Source organism: Typopeltis vanoorti, chromosome 6, assembly GCF_054136105.1.
Source record: "Typopeltis vanoorti isolate ZY-2024b chromosome 6, IOZ_Tvanoo_1.0, whole genome shotgun sequence".
Lineage (NCBI taxonomy): Eukaryota > Metazoa > Arthropoda > Arachnida > Uropygi > Thelyphonidae > Typopeltis > Typopeltis vanoorti.
Window position 1 is genome coordinate 106,289,686 of NC_143554.1, and position 21,071 is coordinate 106,310,756.

General features: G+C 35.2%; 1 protein-coding gene across 1 annotated transcript in view; it reads right to left on the minus strand.

Annotated features, from left to right (window-relative positions):
• LOC150105775 (uncharacterized) overlaps positions 1–21,071 on the minus strand; it is a 625,951-nt gene that overhangs the window by 466,458 nt on the left and 138,422 nt on the right. Inside the window, exon 7 of the mRNA XM_090394343.1 lies at positions 13,847–13,950. Coding sequence (XP_090250469.1) covers positions 13,847–13,950 — 104 coding nt within the window. The remainder of the gene's footprint in view (positions 1–13,846; positions 13,951–21,071) is intronic.

Below are 21,071 nucleotides of genomic sequence, written 5' to 3' on the forward strand. Positions count from 1 at the left end.
CCTTATAATTCGGTTTTGTCGCAAACCTTTAATAAATGCATAAATGTTGAAATCTGCAGTTCAATTAAATTCATCAAATATGTATGCAAGTGTATCAACAAGGGCCCAGACCAAGCTACGTTTTGTTTGCAAAATGAATGCATGTAAAGCAATTTGATAGTAGATGATTCTCACTGGTCTGATTGTCTTGGCAATGCAATAATCTCAAACTCATCATCATCTTTGCACCTTTTTATCATTATGCAGTTGGTTCACTACAACATGACTGACCCTCTATCGCTATTGTTGACTTATAAGAATCATTTTTTCAGAAGATATCTTACACCAAGAATGTTCTACTAATTCTCAGGCTCAGTTTAATGAAGCAATATATAATGAGGCATTACTGAGACTTGAATCAATTGTGAGAACTGAATCAATAAGTGACAAAAGTGTTAAAGATTTTGATCTTCCAATACCGAACAACCCTTTGCTTCTAGATACAGATTTAATCTGGGAAACCACATGCAATCTCAAAACTTCAGAATTTATTAAGTGGGCACGAACAGTCACTAACTTTAGATCAAGCTGAAGTTTTTTACGATATGTTTAACGAGCTGTGAAAATGAATTAGGGAAACTGTTTTTCTTGGCTTCTCCAACTGGGAAAACATTTTTACTAAATTTGTTATTAACTAAGTTGAGAAGCCAAGGTAAAATCACTCTGGCTGTGGCATCCTCTGCTACTCTATTGCAAGATGGTCAAACTGCTCATTCTACTTTCAAAGTACCTTACAAATGTGACTATAGTATAATTATGTGCAATATATCAAAACAAAGTAATTTGTCGAAATTATTGCAAAAGGTTTCTTTGATTGTTTGGGATGAATGCACAATGTTCCATAAAATATCTGTTGAAGTGGTCGACAGAATACTGAAGGATATCAGATCAGACGATGAAATAATGGACGGAATAACTGTTTTACTTTCCAGTGATTTTTGACAAACATTGCTCGTCAGATCCCACAGAACCAGAGCAGAACCGAATGCCTGCCTTAAGAAGTTGTCACTATGTCATGATATAGAAAAGTTTTCTCTCAAAACCAATATGCATGTCCACCTACATGGAGACTAGAATGCACATTCCTTCTCTTCAAAATTGTTAAAAATTAGCAATGGTGAAGTATAGCAAAGAGACAGAAAAATTATATTAACACACCCAAATATTGGGAAAACTATCTGAACTGCTGATGAACTGTTGTGCAGTATCTACCCATCTATTGAGAACAAAACAGAAAAGTCATCTTCTTAGTTCAGGGAGAACAACTATCCTCGCACCTCAAAATGATGCTATGTAAATAATGAATGAGTTGATTCTTAAAAGGGTTAATGGATCTGTTACTGTTTATAAATCAGTAGATTCTCCTGTGGATGTAGATGTAGTTCATTTAATCATGGAATTTTTAAATTTGTTTAATCCACCTGGAATGCCTGGTCATGAAATTCAATTGAAAATAGGTGTTTATTCTGCTACTCCAAAATCTGCCCACCCTAAACAAAATCCTTGCAATGAAACTAGGCTTCAAGTGAAATCACTGAAACAGAATATGATAGAAGCTGTGATATTTACAGGTCCTGATATCGGAGAAATTATCTTCATTCCTTTAGAATATTCATTTGCATTCAAACAGTTACAATTTCCGATAAGAATTTGCTTTGCATTGATGATTAATAAAGCCCAAGGACAGATCCTTAGATATGCTAGTTTAGATTTAAGAGGTGAACATTTCAGACATGTTCTCGAGTTAGCAGTTCTGAGAATTAAATTATTTTTGTCTAGGATGATGAAACTTCTAATATTGTTTACAAAGAAGTGTTATAATGCTCCCCATTCTACACAATGATGAAGCACCAACACCAACTACTCAAGTAAATAACCTGAAGTGAACCACTGGTGGCATAAGCTCACCTTGGCAAAGCAAGAGGGCTTAGCTAGTTATATGATAAAAGGCAGAAAGCCAGTCATGCTATCCTTGAAAAACCCTAAAGTGGTGTGAGTATTTCATCCATTTTGGCCAGTAGGGAGGTTAAGGCAAATATCAAAAATTATATCATGATTAGAACGTTTGGTTATAAGGATAGGCAGAATGAATGTAATCAGCAGTTTGGCAGATAGATATTTAAAGAGTGATACGACTCATACATTTAAGCTGTTAAGAAATATTTATTGGCTGAACACTACGCTAAGGTCAAAGGAAAGGGACATTGGCCATCTCTCTTGAAGAAGCTTTTTTTTTTTGCATGGAGTGGCTGAAGCATGGAAAGCACTGCTGAGAGGGTAGTGAGAGTGAAAACAGTGAAGACATTTATAAGACACATATTCACAAGAATAAAGAGTAATAATTTTTATTATTTCAAAAATAAAGGCCGTCATCAGCATAATCATAGGTGAAGCTAGAACCAAGAACATTAATCTTATTTACAGAGCTGAGTCATGTTCAGCAGTGCCATCATACATTGGTTAAAAATTAAAATAAGATAGCAATTAAGATTAAAATTAAAATAATTTTGAAATTCAAAAAATAACAAAATTTTGATAAATAAAGTGACTAAACGATGGAACATTATATTAACAAAAAAGGGATGGTGAAGAGGGAAACAAAGGAAAGTATGCTATCGTCTGGTACAATACTCTTTTTACATCAGTATTGGTTTAGGTATCAGCTAAACCAATTATTTAAAGAGAGTGCTGAAACAGTCTACACCACCTAAACTTAAATTGGAAACTGTCATTATTGATTGACTGATTTGTGATTTTATGGTACAAGGACAGCGAAGGTCATAATGAGCCAGGACACAGGTTAAAGCAGTCCACAGGATGTTGATAGATAAATAAATAAACAAATAGTTACAAGGAGATAAATTAGTGAATAATATAAAATATATGTACAAAGTAATAAGAAGATAAATGAGTAAATAAATTGTACGTACAAGTTTAGTATCTATAATGTGGTATCTACATATAAGCAAATGTCTTTGAATAAATTAATGTTTTGTAAAAAACTAAAAACATCATGCAATCTGTCTGAGTCTGATAATATCTGGCTGAGTGTATAGGGCTTGGCCAGATAAGTAAAAATGTCATTTCTCAATCATGAAGTGCTCAGACTCCACCAGAATATGACTAATGGTAAGACAGATGTCGCATTTCTCACACATAGGCAGGTCATCAGCCCTTGGTAAATATAAATGTGTGTGATAACTGTGACTTATGTGGAGCATAGCAATAACTTCCTCTCTTCTGTTCCTACACTGACTAGACTGCCAGTGTTTATTTTCAGACTTAATATCATGCAATTTGTTCATCAGTGCTTCCTGCCATATTCCTCTTGCCTACAGAGAATAGCAGAAAGAAGTAATCTAATCACATTTGGCTTGAACAGCTGACGGTTGTAATCGGTGGGGAAGACTGTTCCAAAGAACAGAGGTAGATGGAATGAAAGAGAATTAAGTTGGTTCGGTGAGTTTCAAGATAGACTGGAAAAGGATGTTGGTTAGCAATGTCGCTTGTTTTAATGATTTTGGAAAAGAGTACAGGAATAATAGTGGCCAATTCAGCAGAGCCCTGTCCACAAAAGGATCTGTAGAAGAGGTCCAAGGCAGAAATTGAATATCTGTGTGAAAGAGAGGGAGTGAAGTGAATATGTGAGAGAGGGATCGTTAATTATAGCCAAACTGCCTCTTTTCAATAGAATCAAGAAATCATAGGGAGGATTCTGGTGCACCACCCCAAATATGGGAGCAATATTCCAGGCTGTGTAGATTTGGGATTTATATAGAGTTAGCAGCTGTGAAGGTGTGTGTTGTGTGAAAAAGTCACAACAAGTTTTTTGGCAGCTGCAAAAGCTATAGTTGAGACAGGAAAGATGAGAGGTGCAAGCCAGTCCAAGAAGAGAAATCAGATCATGTTTGGATATCTCAGTATTACTGAAGACAAGGGGGAGGGATGTAAGCTCTTTCTTGTGAGAGATGAACTGAAAACTGGAACAGTTCAACAAATTTTTGTAAAAGGCTTAAATACCATATTGAAATTAAATTCATCCCATATGACTGGTGTGTAGAGCTTCTGTAGTTCACTGGAAGTTTTTCCACTTGATTATACTACAAATTAAAGATACCAAGGAATTATAAACTTGGTTTAATCCTTTATTCAACAAGTTTGCGACTGAACTATTTTCAGGACTGGGGCAACTCGTATAAAGAAGCTAAGACTTCACATTGCTTGCCTTAGTATCCCAAAATGCAAAGCACATATCCTTACAGATATATATGCATTAAGGGAAGGGTCACTACCCGAACTGAAACACATATACTGACTGAAAGGATATCCCTTTCAATCAGTATATTTAAAAAAAAAAAAAAAATTGCCACACACATCTACATAACATATATAAAGAGAATATCATGCTAAACTTCAATTACATCACAAGTTAATCCATTAAAATCTGCAGTTCTTTTTTGATAAATACATTTCACTTAAAATGTCTTATAATTCATTTTACCACAAACTGTTCACTCAATGACATGTAGTTTCCATGAATTGTGATTTTTTGATAAATTGCCTTGCAGTAAATTGCGTTTCCGATTAATTGCTGTTTGATTAATTGCTTTTTCGAGGAACTGCCTTTCAATTAACTATGTGCATAACTGTACTGTGACATTCAGTGCTTCTTTGTACTTACCAGTAAAACATATATACAAGGATCTGCATTTAAGTTTTATTAGAGAGCTAAATTAATTAACACACAATACAAGACAGTATTCAAGCCATTCTTAATTTATTATTATTAAATTGGTATCTCCATGGGGTCCAGACACTCGCTGTTGGAGACCCACACTAAATTTAATACACACAAAACCAATCATACCTATTTTTAAACTGATGTACTGTCAGGGCACTAACAACTAATTCTGGCAATCCATTCCACTCCTTCACCCCTCTCCATCCAAAAAATCTAGTCCACACACCCTTACTAACCACACTCTTACACACCTTTCAATCTAGATCTCTCACTATTTGTAATATAATGAAAAATTTTTCCTTTGCATCAATTTTGTAAAATCCCTTTAATATCTTAAAAGTTTCTATTCTGTCCCCTCTTTTCTTCCTATCAATTAAACTTTGATAACCATGGTATCACCAAAATCAAAGTTTAATTGATGTAAGAGTGTGGTTAGTAAGGGTGTGTGGACTAGATTGCCTGAATTAGTTGTGAGTGCCCTGACAGTGCATCAGTTTAAAAATAGGTATGATTGGTTTTGTGTGTATTAAATTTAGTGTGGGTCTCCAACAATGAGTCTCTGGACCCCATGGAGATACCAAATTAATAATAATAAATTAAGAATGGATTGAATACTGTCTAGTAGTGTGTGTTAATTAATTTATCTCTCTAATAAAACTTAAATACAGATCCTTTAATATATGCTTTACTGGTAAGTACAGAGAGGCACTGAATGTCACAGTACAGTAATGCGCACAGTAAATTTATGTTTTCAGTTATAAATGGTTAAAATTATTTCACTCTAAACAAAGAGTAAAATTAGTTAAAAATATAACCAAAAAAAAAAAAAAAAGGACCGACACATATTATAATTTAGGCATGTTAATTATTAACATGCTTTTTATCATGTTGATAACTAATGAAGAAACCATGGTAAGCAAAGGTGTAGGATTAACTGACTAGCTTCAAATAGGCAGAGTGCCTACCTTCTCCTCACTTGTTGAGCAGAAGGTAGGCATCTCTGTTAATGAGATCAGCAAGGACAGATGATTTAAACTCAACCCCAGCAAGACAAAGATTAAGTTCTCAAAGGAAAAAGAAAAAATTGAGGAAGTCAGCACATTCATCATCATCGTCAAATTCCTGCCATGTACCCTGAAGGGTATCAAGTATTAAATGAAAAATTTACATCATTACTAACTTCTTAGTTACAACTTTCCTCCAAATCAGTCTGTTACTTGTCAAGACTCCAACATTCTCTGATCTTATATTTCTATCGTCTAAGGCACTTTGTACCGTATCAATCCACGCATATCTTGGTCTTCCTCTGGGTCATTTTCCTACAAACCTGGCAGAGAACACTTGTTTTGCTAATCTTTCCCCGAACCATTCTGTTTAAGTGACCATACCACCTGAGATTAGCTTTGCTAACGCATTCCTGGATGCTGACAATATCAAGTTCTTGACTAATATCCTCATTTTTAATATGATATTGCCATTGATGCCATCTGTTCACACCCCTAATCTTTCTCAGGCTCATATCTATGGTCTCTACTCTTTGGTCAATTGTTTTACTTCTGACTCAGCTCTCAGGTAAATAAGTTAAAATGGTTTGAACACTGTCTTGTATACAGCTAATTTAGTGTTTTGACTAATTTCTCTCTTATTCCATATACAGCAATTCCTAGATTATATGCGCCTCCAATTAGTGTGTCATTTTTTTTCTATACCAAAATTTGAGTAGTGCGCCTCTAAAAATCGATTAGTTTAGTGCACCTATATACATTTTAAAAATAATTGATACAGATTTTAAAAATTTTCTATCTATATATTTTTTATGGCTAACTATTTTAAAAAATCACTTGGAATATTCCATACTTCAAGGATATCTTTTTCTGCCATTTTTCATGTCACCTTTATCATCTCTAACTAATTTTACAGCACTCTTTCCTCCATTTCTAAGCTTCTTCAACAATCTCCAGAATATTTTGCCACCTTCTTGATATTTATTTTCTATGTTCTTACCAAAGATCTCCCATGACTTTTATTTAGCTAGTGTTACAGTGTTTGGATTTCTTACATTTGTCTCTCTATTCTCTAAGAGCACAAGCTGGCTTATTTGCCAGGAACTTTTGATATGCTTTCTTCTTCTTTTCCTTCACTGCCTCTAACTTCCTGTGACCACCATGGAGTTCTGATTTTTCTATCCTTACAGACAACCTCACCACATGCCTCTCTGGCAGAATCAATCAATGTTTCTTCAGAGTTTGCCACTGAATCTCCAAGGTTTGATTCCTGTTCTCAAACTCTTTCCATTTTCCTGGAATAATGTTTATGTACTTTAGTCTACAGCTCATATCTGAGAGCTGCTCAACTTTTATTCACTTTAAAACTTTCTTATATGTTCTTCTTTTCAATATGAATTTCAATTTTATCCTGCTGAAGAGCGAATGGTGATCACTTCCAATTTCAAATCCTCTGTACACTCTGGTGTCCTGCACCAGGGAGAAAACATCACCAACAATAACACAGTCAATGAGACTTTTCTTATTCCTTGCCTCTTCTCTTCATGTGAATTTGTGCATATTTTAATGTTAGTAATAACCAGTCCTGAGCAGAAATCCAACAGGTATTTGCCATTATTATTATTAGATTTGCGCAATCTTTCTCCAAATTTTTCCAAAATATTTTCGTATGTCTAACAATCATTTCCTACTCTGCTATTTAGATCCCCAACAAGGACCAACATTTCCTTTTTCATTGTGCCAGTTGCTTTTTCTAAAGCCTCAAAAAATTCCTCCACTTCTACCTTAGTAGAACCTTCTGTGGGACCATAGGCACAAATAAGTCTCATTGTCCAGTTCCACATTCTCATCTTTGCCCACATCGTTCTATTTTAAATTGCCTGTCATTCAAGAAGATTAGCCTCATATTCAGTGTTGAATACTATGAATACTCCTTCTTTTCCTTCATTGCCCAAATATAACATTTTGTATTTATTGCTCAGAAAGATTTCACCAGTTTTTGTCATTTTTGTTTCTGTCACCCCTATTATGTCGAACTGGTACTTATCTAATTCCTCAGCTAGCTCCATTTCTTTGTCATTCAGATCATCCAGAGTTCAAGATCAGTACTATCGTTGTTGATAGTACTGATCTTGAACTCTGGTGATGTTGTTTTTTTTGTTTGTTTGTTTTTTAAATTTGTTCTAGTCGCTCACTTTTCATTGTTTTCCCTGGTTCCCCTGGCGAAAGCAATGGGGGGCTTCGTTTAACTGGGCGACGCCTCAGCCGGCATGAAATTCTGACATGCTGTACCATCATTTTATATTTGGTTTAAGCCAATAAGAATACAATTTGGTCTGCTAAATCCCAAATTGCTAGCTCATCCTCGTTCGTTCAGTATCCAGGTAGATACCTAACAGGGTGCACCACAAGAAGGTGAGGATTGGATGTTAGGTCAGAAGCCCTGGTCGGTTCTCTGCATTCCTTTAAAGACTAAGTGGAGGTCTCCTCTCAGTTATACAGCTTTGAGACTCTTAAGCACCCTGTCAGCACATTCAAGTGGCTCAAATACATCATTAATGTAAAGAACTGATATTCAGAAGACATTAGAAGATTAGAAATGGCTAAAACAATAATCAGAAACTTGTCTAAAATTTGGAAGGACAGATCTATCCTTACAGGAACGTATCTGAGAATTCTGTATGCAGCTGTTTTATGAATCGCAACTTTTGTATATGAAACTTGGAACCTAAAGAAGTCTGAAAGGAATGCTGGTTTTTGAGGTGTAGTGTTAGAGGATTGAAGATCTCGTATACTGAAAAACAGAATGGATGAGCTCTAAAAAGGATCAGTAGACTGACTTCTTAAGGATATTGACAGAAGAATGCTGAAATACTTTGACACATTGAAAGGATGGAAGGACTCCTCAAAACAGTAACAGAAGGTAAAGTTCCTGGAAAGGACTCAATGAGATGTCTAGACTGTATGTCTGGAGCAGCTGGTCTTCAGAAAGTAGAAGCTTTCAAAAGAGCATTTTTAACAGGAGGATGACCTAGTGAGGAGTGGAGTGACCATACAACATCTGATGATGCCCAATGAATCTACAAATAGATGAATTGTTAACATATCCTCATGGTTGATACAGCGATTTCCAACTTATGACCAATTCAACTTAATTGGTCGTAAGTTGAGGATGGACTGAAAATTTATTCAACTGGCAGGCTTTGCTTTTTCTGTTTAATTTAATTTGCTATCATCACTAGAAACTGTGCCTAAATAGCTGAAATATTTTATGTATTCTATAGCTTCTCCAATGAGAATGAGTACAAATAGTCTATGTTCCAGCCAATTTTCATAGTTTTGGTCTTTTTATTGCTGATTTTCATGCAAATTTTGTTAGAGCTGTTATTCAATTTAGTTAAAAATCCTGGAAACGTGCAGTGGATTTGCTCAGATGTATAAGATCATCTGCATAAAGAAAAGAGCTAAGTTTGATATCTCCAATTCTAATATCAGGTTTAATGCCATTTTCATTCATAATGCGATCCACATAAGATGAATAAGAGTGGAGATAGTGTGCACCGTTTTCCTTCACTTGATTTTATATCAATGCATCTCTTTTCTTTTCAAATATAAAATCCATTTTTATTCTGCCAAAAACTAAACTATCACTTCCTATTTCAAATTCTTCTGAAGAAGGTCCTGAATGAGTATGAAGATACACCAACAACAACATAATCAATAATTCTTTTCTTATTTCTTATATCTTCTCTTCATGTGGATATGTGCACATCTTTATGCTGGAACATAGTATGGACTAGTCCATGTTCTGATCAAAAATCCATCCTTTTCTAAAAATTTTCCAAAAACATTAATAAATAACTAATAAATTAATAAGTATTTAGTCAATAAATACCTTATAAAAAGGAAGTGGATATTAGATCCAACATTTTTAGTAAATAAATATCTTATTTATTTTGGTGCTGTTAGATGCCATAAAATATTAAGGAGTGAGTAACTGATTTTTTGCATGTGATTAGGTGTGTCAAATCAGTGAAGTCATCTTTCCCAGTGATTTCAATATCCCCAACATATCCAACTGGCTTACCTATTCCAATTCCACTAACCAAGTTGGAAGAGGATGTTGAAGTATTTGATTACAGCAAAAAGTTCTGCATCTATGCTGTGAATTATCACATACTGCACTTCTACCAACCTGTATATCTGATGACCCTCTCCACTCTCCCAAAATACCCTTCATATCCTTTTTTAACTAGTTCTTTTTCCCAGTATACTGTAAAAGTCACTTCCTAACTTACACCATAATCTTCTGAAGGTTTCCTCTGCTATAGAATGCCCTGTAACCTCATTCCATCTGATACTACAATATTGCTAAGTTAGATAACTGGAACTTCTACTCTTACTTTTTGTGCTCTTAGAACAACTTCCAATCTTCTAATCCAAACGTGTTACAGAAATTATTCTATTCAGCATGAAGGCCTTCATTCCACACTCCACTCAAAATTCACACCCACTTTCTAAGCCTGATTTAATAACAAATGTACCAAGTCAATTCAAGGAACAAATTCAGCATACCAAACTTGCAACAAAAATATCAGCTCCATAGTATATTCAGCCTGCAATGAAGCATGCAACAAATACAAAACAACCATCAGCAGTCCAAAACTGACTTTAAAAGGGCCAACCTCTACTTTCTTCCTTTTTAAATGGCAGACATGCCTTTTGGTCTTTTATAAAGGTGATTAAATGTGACTTATTCTTACCTTTCTCTCTCTCTCATCCAGATGGTACCACTTTTAAAGCACCTAAAGATAAAGCTGACCTGGCATTATTCTTCTCCTTCAACTCCTGCACAGATGACTGTGGCAGATCACAACTTACCATATCAAATAGTATGCTGCATACCTCCTGACAAGAATCATTAACAACCTAATACAAAAAAAAAAGTTCTGTTTCAGTTGATACCCATCCAACTGTGCTTAAGAGATCTGCTTGTGAACTGACTACTATCTTTATCATCTTTACAGTCTTTTATGTTCATCTGGCATTTACCCCAATATATAGAAACAGTAAACAGATATCCAACCTATTCAAAAAAAAAGGGAGATAAAAGTGTGCCATCAAACTAATGACTCAACATCCTCCCCTCTTCTTCTTTTCCAAAATAACCGAGGTCATCAATAAACAACTTCTTCACTACTAAGAGGATCAATAGATTCTGTCCCTACACATCTGCAACAAATCTGTTTGGCAACAGCATCCATACAGGACACATGCAGTGAAAAAGTCAGGTGAAATGCTGGAAATGCTCTCAACATTTCTAGAGAATTTGATTGTGTCTGACATTGAGACTTACTCGTTAAACTGTAATTCTTTGATCTACAAACTCATTGGCATCAGGTAGCCAGGTTTCTCTCTATGTCATGGTAAATGTCTGCCTGACCAATGTAGGAGTACCACCAATACAGTTTTGCTAATGACAGTACACTTCATTCCTCATTAATTCAATAAAACCTGAGGTGTTTCAAACATCCCAGGCTTCAAGATCTTCTACAACCAGTGCCTTAAAACACTGATCTCCACTATTCAATAGAATAAGCATAATTAGCCATCTTCAATGCTACCCAAATGCTTATTCCTTTTCCTACAAAAAAAGGATCTCAATTCCCTTAGACAGGATCAATTCTCTTTCTAGCATTTATCACAGCCTTTCCACATAAACACATCGATAACTTCCTTGGCCTCTAAAAAAAAAACAAGCTTTCTTTTCTGCAAAAGATGCTACTTTTCAATTATCCAGCAGACTCAGTACATCAAAATTTATCCACACTTACGATGTTTGAGGTGATGCACCAAAAGCCTCTCCAAAACTTCTTGATACTGTCAAGATTAGAGTAATTCAGCTAATAATATGTTCCATATACAACCTATGGTTTTTCAAGAAGAATGTCAATAAATTCCTTCTTTCCTTATTCTTGCCTGCATGCGATGTATAGGTTCTTCCACCTCTCTCCTTGTGAGAGTGATATAAAAAAATAAAATAATAATAATAATTAATAAAAGACATTACAGCTTTAGAGGAAGGTCGCAGACATGCAGACAGTAAATGTTGACAATAAAGAGAGTAAAAATGTAGTATAATCAATTTTGTAGTACATACCTCCCATGAATGTCTTGACTCCAAGGAAGCTAAGTTACTGTAATAGAGGTAACCCTCATATAACGTGGATGTTAGGCTCCATAGAATGCCGCGTTATATGAATCGCATTATGTGACACTCAGATCACATAGAAAAAGTAGGGTTATGTTCCGCAATCGTTTTTTTTTTTTTTTTAATTATATAAACAATAATGACATATCCAACAAAAATACATTTTATTTCATTCAGGAAATTCATGTACATTAAGAATATATAAACCATGAAACAAATACACAGTATAAACTTATAAAAATGACATATTGTACACAAACTTCATTGCAAATAAGGCATAAATGTTTTAGGCAAAATAAAATAAGGCGCATATTTTAATTGTTATCACTATCTTCAAAACTAACATTTCGTAGATGTTCTTTATTTGAGTGGCCAGATGTCGTCATCACTTGAAATATCTTGGACATCATTAGTCTAATTCTCATTGCGTACTTCGGTTGCTTTAGTTATCAAGAAGTCAGTAATAAGACCTTGCTTACCACTATGCTGAAATTTTTTATTAAGTTCATAATATGGAGCTAAAGAAATATCCCGTTGTCTCATGAATTTTCTGGAGCGCTCCATTGAGGATTCCTTATCAGAACTTTCTTGTCAAGTTCAATCCTTCTGCTAATTTCTTTAAACTGAATTCTTTAACAGATTTATCACAATCAAAATCTTCGGCAGAACATTCCCCGTTGTATGGTTCGACGTCATCTAGTAATTGTACCAGTTCCTCCTAATTTAAATCTATTTCTCCATGAATTAATTCACTAATTTCATTTTCAACCATATCAAAAGTCCTCTAAGTGGCCATTACTATAAAAATAACTTTTTACGTAAAAAACATTACATATGTATGTAACTCACCAGAAAATAAAGTGCTCAGATTGAGATTAACACACTTATGATTTTTAATGCGCTTTCCTGGCAGAAATTAGACAATTTTCAACAATAAACATTTTATACAATAAACAATTGACGTACATGCATGCTAAAGGGTATTTCCCCTAATGTAAATTGCTACTTATAACTACATGCTCAACACAGGCAAAAGCAAATTTAACTAAGATAAAATTTGATTTTTAAGTCGCATGATAAAAAATATATGAAAAGATAAAGGGTTACTACAATTTGTAGACTACGTTATACGAGGGTTACCTGTACTCATAATAATTACTGTGCAATAATAATGATAACTAATGTGTAACAAGAATTTCTAACCAGAGTCCAAATTCAAATTGCTTCTAGTCCTCTTTAATCTCATCTATCTTATTTCCCCAACCTATCCTTCCTTACCAAGAGATTATCCCAGAAATCGCTTTGTGTGAAAGGCAGTTTCAGGAATCAACAATAGGTTCTCTTTTAACCCTCAATGAAGGGCATAAAGGTATATTACCGGTTCTGCATTCTTGAATGCATGGGACTTCTGTTCACTGGAAAAGCCTTCATGAGCCTTCTTTCCTCAAAGATTATCATTTGTGAGGAAGGCTGTTCCAGATACAGCCTGCAGTTTTTCAAAAAACTAGCATATTATCAAAAAATAATATGGTTAGCTTGATCATAACAACATTCAAAAGAGATTCTAGTTATTATAGCACATGTTATAAACGTATATGATAAACATCTAAAATTGTAACACCAGCTATTTATCGATCCATACTTCTCTAAGTTTAATTCAATTCTTTTTTATTTTCAGTGGAAATGAATGTTTTGAGAAGAATGAACATTACAGTAGTTTATACAAAAGATCCATACCCTGCTAATATACTATAGATTTACAAGTGTTTGTTGGTGGGAGTCACATAAAAACAAAATAAATAAAATAAAAAAGAAAATGAAGAAGAAACTTTAAGAAGGTAACTAACTTACATGCCACGTTGATAGTAATGGTGATTTCTCTTCAGAAACCTCAGAATCTGATTCAGATACTATTGAAGATGATTTCTTTTCTTGCTTTAGTAATTTTTGCTTCCCTAAAATGACACAGGAAAGAAAAACTGAATAGTCAATATTAAGTAGTAGTTACAAAAAAAAAAAAAAAAAAAAAAAACTTGCTAAAATTCAAATTCCTTCAATTCTTGTTTGTAACGTACATGGGCTATGACACAGTGTAAAACAAAATATAGAAAAATGTGTCAAATAGCTACAATATTTTCTAAAATCTCATCAGGACTCAATCTATTACACAGCTCTCGGTGTCAGATAAGGGTCAACTTTAAAGAGTAAACATTAAATGATTAGTGGCCCCATCATTTAAAACTGATGGGGCCACTAATGAACTGGCAAACAATATACAGCCAAGCTGCTCTGAGTTGAGTCAAGTCAAGCCAACCAAACCCATATGTTTGGCTTATCTCAAAAATGGGACTTAACTTATGCAAACACTGCTTACAAGAAGCATACCTCCCCAAAATTGAAGGAAACGCTAACTAGATCCTTATGTGATATATGACTTGACTCAACTCAGAGCAACTTGGCTGTATATTGTTTGCCAGTAATAATGCTTCATTACTGCTAAATGAAGCATTATCACCATGGAAGTCTAAAGTAGAATATCTGGTCTCCAGAGCAAGGTTGCAGTTTCTGCTTGGCCTGACTTCTTGCAAATGTATGTATAAGTGAAGTAGTATAGCAATAACATGGTAATCCATGTTAGATACTAGAAGCAGCCACAGGAAACCTGTGGCTGATTCTAGTATTCCAATAAAGCCTACTGATACATGGTAATGCATCAGGAGGCTTTATTGATAAGCAACTTAATAATCTAGATGCCACTTGAACTCTCAAAGGGCTAAATTATACCTGGAGGGAATCCAAATACAGTAAAATATAGGGTATAGTCCGACCACATAAGCGAAAGCTGTTGTTGACACTGCCAAGAAGAGTCAATTCATGTTGAAGGAGAGAAAGAAATAAGGCGATGTACGAATTGGTCACCAACATGCGAAATCACGTGCTTTATACGTAAAATTTTCCAACTGTTATGCAAGCAAAATAGTTACTACTTTAAAAAACTACAATGATCATAAAAGAGAAGTTAATTTCCCGACGTGTAATAATAAACGCTCATCCCACAATATGGATTGAATACCGTATTATCGGAATGGATTCTCCTTCTTTTGACATGCGCAGAAGCGTCAAAGGGTCTCTTATCTGTGGACATACTATACTGTACAAGGCAACATAATAGATGAGAGATGGCTCAAAATATCACTATCTCATTCAGATGAACTCACTTACTGTTTCTATTGCTTTTCATATTCAGATAACCACTCTGGATCTCTTTGATTATTTAACTTTTGAAACAAGATTTTTTTTTTTTTGCAGTCCAAAATACTTAAAATAGTAGGGATGGCTTCTTCAGCTACTTCCCAACTCAGACTGGCCTCAAAATTACAGTGAAAATAAAATATTTTCTTTCAGCAATGATCTTTCACAAATACACTATCTGATCAAAAGTATCCAGACACCCCTCTGTAATTCATAAACTGACATCTAGATGTCACTACAACCTCACTTACTGGTATAAAAGGAAGCAAGGAGCTGTGTGCTGTTCAGTGATAAGAAGTATGAGCAGAATGGGTAGGTCGAGGGAGCTCAGTGACTTAGAACATGGACTAGTTATTAGTTGCCACATCAGTAAGAAATCAGTCAGAGACATTTCAACATCCCTCAAGTTGCTGAAGTCAACAGTTGGTGACGTGTTGTGAAGTGGAAATGTGAAGGCACAACCACAACAAAACCATGGTTGGGTAGGCCATGTTTAATAACAGACATGGACCATTGAGCGTCGAAGAAGGTGGTTCATGGAAATAGCCAGACACTGAGCGAAACAATCACCTGGAAGTTCAGCAGTGCTACTAACTGTCCATCCAGCACCATGACTGTACGTTGAGAGAGAGTTAAGAGGAATGGGATTCCATAGCTAAGAAGCTGCCCATAAACCAAACATTTCTCCTGTGAATGCTAAGCGCCACCTGCAGTGGTGTAAAGAGCAATGCCACTGGACAGTGAACAGTGGAAATGTGTGATTTCGAGTGATGAATCGTGCTTTACCATGTGGCAGTCTGATGGGAGGGTGTGGGTGTGGTAAATGACCAGAGAACAATTCCTACAAAAGTATATAGTGCCAACAGTGAAATTTGGAGGAGGTGGCGTTACAGTGTGGGATGTTTTTCATGGAATGAACTTGGCCCTCTTGTAACACTATACAGAAATCTAAATATGGAAGGATACAAGGACATTTTGACCCATTGCATACTGTCTATGGTAGAAGATCAATTCAGTGATGGCTATTCTATATCAGCATGACAATGCTACCTGCCATAAAGCAAGATCTGTGAGGGAATGGTTTGTGGACAATAACGTTTCAGAAATGGACTGGCCAGCCCAGAGCCGAATCCCACAGAACACTTTGGGATGAATTAGAATGCCGACTTCGCTCCAGACTAAAACGGCCCACATCATGAACTGCTCTGGCCACAGCTCTTCAGGAAGAATGGGCTGCCATTCTGGAAGAATGGCAGCCCATTCTTCCTGAAGATTTTCTTCCATTTTTTTTCTTTTCTGAATATTTTCTTCCATTTTTCCTGAGACTTTCTGCCATTCCTCCAGAATGGCAGAAAGTCTCTCCGGCAGAGTTAGAGCTATCATAGAAGCAAAAGGTGGACCCACTATTAATGTCCACTACTAGAAAGTGTGTCACAGGGAAAGTCTGATTACAGTTTCGAGTAGGTGTCCGGATACTTTTGATCAGGTAGTGTATCTATCTACTCATCAGAGTACAAGATAAACCTCTCCACTGTTTCAGTTCTTGTCTCTTCTTAATCAGTTCTCCTTCTGTGGATATCAGCATTTCTCTTGATAACGCAGATGATAACCACATCCAAACTTCCTTTTTTATGAAGGTCTTTAACTGGCTGGTCTCTCATTTGTATATCTTTTGGCACTACAATGATGCAAAATGAGTTGGGTTCCATGGAGTTATTTCTAATCTTTTCTTTAAAGGTGCTTTCCCTCTTTTGATCCAAACACCTACTCTGAGTGAATAACTGAAATAATTCTTACTGGAATGAAGTGCCTCCCCCTGTGTCCAATCAAAACACTGGACCATTATCATCCAAGACTTTGTTTTTCCAATAACTCAGGCCCATGAAAAAGCAATCTTGGCTCAAGACCAAACTTCCAGCTTTACACTCAGCCTAACTAATATTGCAGATTGAAACAGCCACAGAAAAACATGGTCATCAGCAAATCCAAATCAGATTTTGAAAGGACCAAGTGTAGGAAATATTCATGTAGTGAACAGTTCTCTGTTCACTATATGAGGTGATGAGATGTGAAGAAAGGAAGCCATTTACCATTATGTGTTATGATGTATGGCTTCCTCTCTTCACACTTCATGCCCAATGCTGGGCTATCCCAAGGCTGCATACGCTTGCCACAATTTTCCTGTTATATGTAAATTATCTTTTCTCATTAAACTCAATTATCCATAACTCTACTAATGAGAGAACACTCCATTCCTCTATTTCATTTGACAAATCCTGTAGTACTCAAATATCAAAAGCTACAAGATCCTCCATAAGCAATGCCTTAAGAACTGATCTCTTGCTATATTCCTGTGTGACAAGGCCAACCTTATCAACTTCAATCCTACTAAACACAATCCTCTTATTTCCCAAAAACACTTCACTTACTCACACTTTTGTTTACACTCAGATCTCTTTCATGGAGATCTGAGTGTAAACAAAATTTTATTTATAGGATGTTTGCCAGTAAAGACTAGAGGTGGAAGTAACTCCAAGAAGAAAGATTAGAGTTACTTCCACCTCTAGTCTTTACTGGCAAACATCCTATAAATAAACCATGTTTACTTTTCCACTTAGGACATCACTTCTCACCTGTATAATGTATGAGTATAAATCCCAAATCTGGTCCAACTCAGAATGGGATAGTTCTCAAATTAGGGGTAGTGGATCAGAAAGCTCCCTAAAAATACTTGATGCTATTCAGAAGGGGACAATCTGGTTAACAGACATGCAGCTGGTTCATGACAGTGATCATGTAGTACTCACTTGGGAAGTAGCTAAGTTTGTGAATGTTCCACTCAGAAAAAGTTGAATGCTAAACTACAAAGCAGGAAATCATGACCACCTGAGGAGTATATCGAGTTCCATGCCATTGTATGAGCTGTTGGATGGGGAGGCTATTAATCACACATGGGAAGTGATTAAAAATACTTAAATGATGCAATATCATAATGTGTCCATAGACTTCAAAGAATAAATAGGCTAGGAGTGAAATGGATATGTAATCTAATTAAGCAAAAGATTCATAAGAAAAAAGGTGAGAAGAAAAACTGATCCATGAGGAAGAAATGAGAAAGAGAGTTAGTGAGGTTTGTGTGGGACAAATGATCTAAGTGGCCATAAGGAGCATGTCAGGGCAAATATTAGGAGGTTATTGAGAAGAGTGAAAGATAACAATGTAGTAGGAAAGGTTGTTACTGTGCAGCCAAGGTATGACAATGACGAGTTGAGACAGAGAACCAAAATCATGAATGGTATGCTAGCAGAACTGTGTGAGAAGGAAATGGTACAGTTTGTAGATGTATGGCATGTGTTTGAGGGAAGAATTGAATTATACAGGCATAATGAGTTGCATTTGAATAGCTTTGGTATGAGTGTACTGAAGAAAGTGTTGCTAGATGGAAGTACAGCAATCCCTCGATTAATGTGCCTAATCAAATATAATAACCTATGGGAAAAAGTATAATTCATTCCTCAAATTTCTTTTTTGCCCCTTAATTTTTTTTTATAAAAGAATTAGGGTATACTTCAGCACTACTTAAAGGAAAACCATGAGGCTGAGAGGCAATAAAACATTTAAGAAGAGGCAATAAAACATTTAAGCAATAAAACATTTAATAAATATAAATTTATTATTCTATTTCTTAAAGAATTGAGCTAACGTAGTTTGGTGAGCATTCTGTTTCTTTATTTTCATACAAATAACAGTATGGCCCTATTGCCTCTTCTATTACTTCTGCAAAAATTTGCAGAAGTAATAAAAGAGGCAATAAATTTTACTGCCTCTCTCTTCATCAGAATCATCCTCTAAGCATTGCTGCTTAAAAACTTTGATTGCACGAAAAATATTTTCAAATTGTTTCTTTCTCTTTGGGCTTGTCAGTGATTAAATTTTCTTCATATTCTTCAGGATCTTCCCGCTGTTCATCTAAATTTAGCAGGTCGGAATCACTCAATTTCTCAGAATGAGATTTAATTAGCTTAGATTCATTTAAAAAGCCTCTAAGATCATTTGCACAATGTGCTTCCAAATGGCTCGCATATTGCTAGTAATTTTATTCGACTTTGCGACATTATAACCAGGCCAAGATTTCTCTGATTTGGCCAGAAGTCTTGGAAGGCTTCCAAAAAAGGCTGGTTTCATCGACATTAAATATTTGTTGGTCACAATAGCCCCCCCCCCCCCCCCACACACACACACTTCTTCCACAATTTTCTTCAAAATCTCTGGATAATTTGTGGCCACCTCCTTAACTGCACTTGCAGCTTTGCCTGTGATTTAAACATTTGTGTAGGCTATTTCTCTTTCTGAAATGCTCAAACCACCCAGCAATAGCATGGAATTCTTCTTTTTCATCATTGATAGTGCTTTCTTTCAAGATTGCAATGAAACTTAATGCTTTTAATTTAATCAGGTCAGTGCTTACCAAAATTCGTTTTTGGTGACAATCTTCGATCGATGTAGAAAGAAGTCTCTCTGATTCAATCATTATAATACTTTGATTTCAAGTGGTCTGAATGCATGATGAACTTGAAGCAGCTTTACCTTTCTCTTTGTATTCAGCAGCTTTGCTTAAAATTGCTCTTATAATTGATGAGATTACTTTTTGAATCTTTTTCACACTTCCACTTTTTTGCTCACCAATTCTTTTACTGATGATTAAAGGTTTCTTTAAAATAAAAAAGTAAGGAATGCAATTGCAAAGGAGGCATGAGATATGATCAGCAAAATGCTATGTAATTAGCAGACATAAATTTTGGCAGTAAATTTGGAACATAGTGGATATGAAAATAGCATAGTATGCAATTAACTTTGTAAAATGTTTTAAATCGGTAACTAAATTATTTCATCATGGTGAATGATTTTTTAAAATCTGTAACATCTATTTTTATGATGTATATAGGTGGCACACTAATCAAATTTTAGAGGCACATTAATTGTATTTGGATATAGAAAAAAATGATGCACTAAATGAAAATGCATTAATCAAGGGATTGCTGTATATTAATCACACTGCACAAGAGTGGTGCAAATATGTATCCACCTATCAACATCTCTAGAGTGGTGGTGGAAATTTTGGAAAAGTTGGTCAGGGCTTCCATACATACAAAAATGCGTTGGCAGAGAAACTATACTGTGCAATGAACAGCATGAGTGTACTAAGGGAAAGGTAATGCTTGAGTAACTTGCACACATTCAATAATAATGTTACCATTGAGATACCTTTCAACAGTTACACAGTGATCAGACTTCATCATAAAAATTATGGAAACAACTACCATGTTAGAGTAAAACTTCAGTTTAATATAAATCAAAATAATCACTCAACATTTCAACCTTCACATTAAGGTCATCATCTGGAATATGCACATATATACAAAGAAACAAGCTGCACTACAATTCACATGGTATGTTAAAGTTACATTGATTTAGTCAACCATTAAAACTATTGGGCTGACCTCTGGTGAAAACAATAGTCTTGTTATTATTCTTATCTATTTGGTTAAAAATATATTAAGCTAGAGAGCAACATGTTCACACAAAGTTACTCATATAAATATACATATCAATTAAAACAAAACAGTATGGATAGTGGCCAATAAACGCTGAAATAACTGCTTAGAGTCCTAAAGTCAGGGTTTGCTGGAAAACTTGAAGAACTAAGTGGAGTGAATGTGTGCCATCCAAATTTTTGGAATTTTTATGCCACCAATCCTGTTAAGATTAGGATGGTTGATCAAAATTTCACAGGCTTCTTTAAATTTCCATTCATATCAAGTTT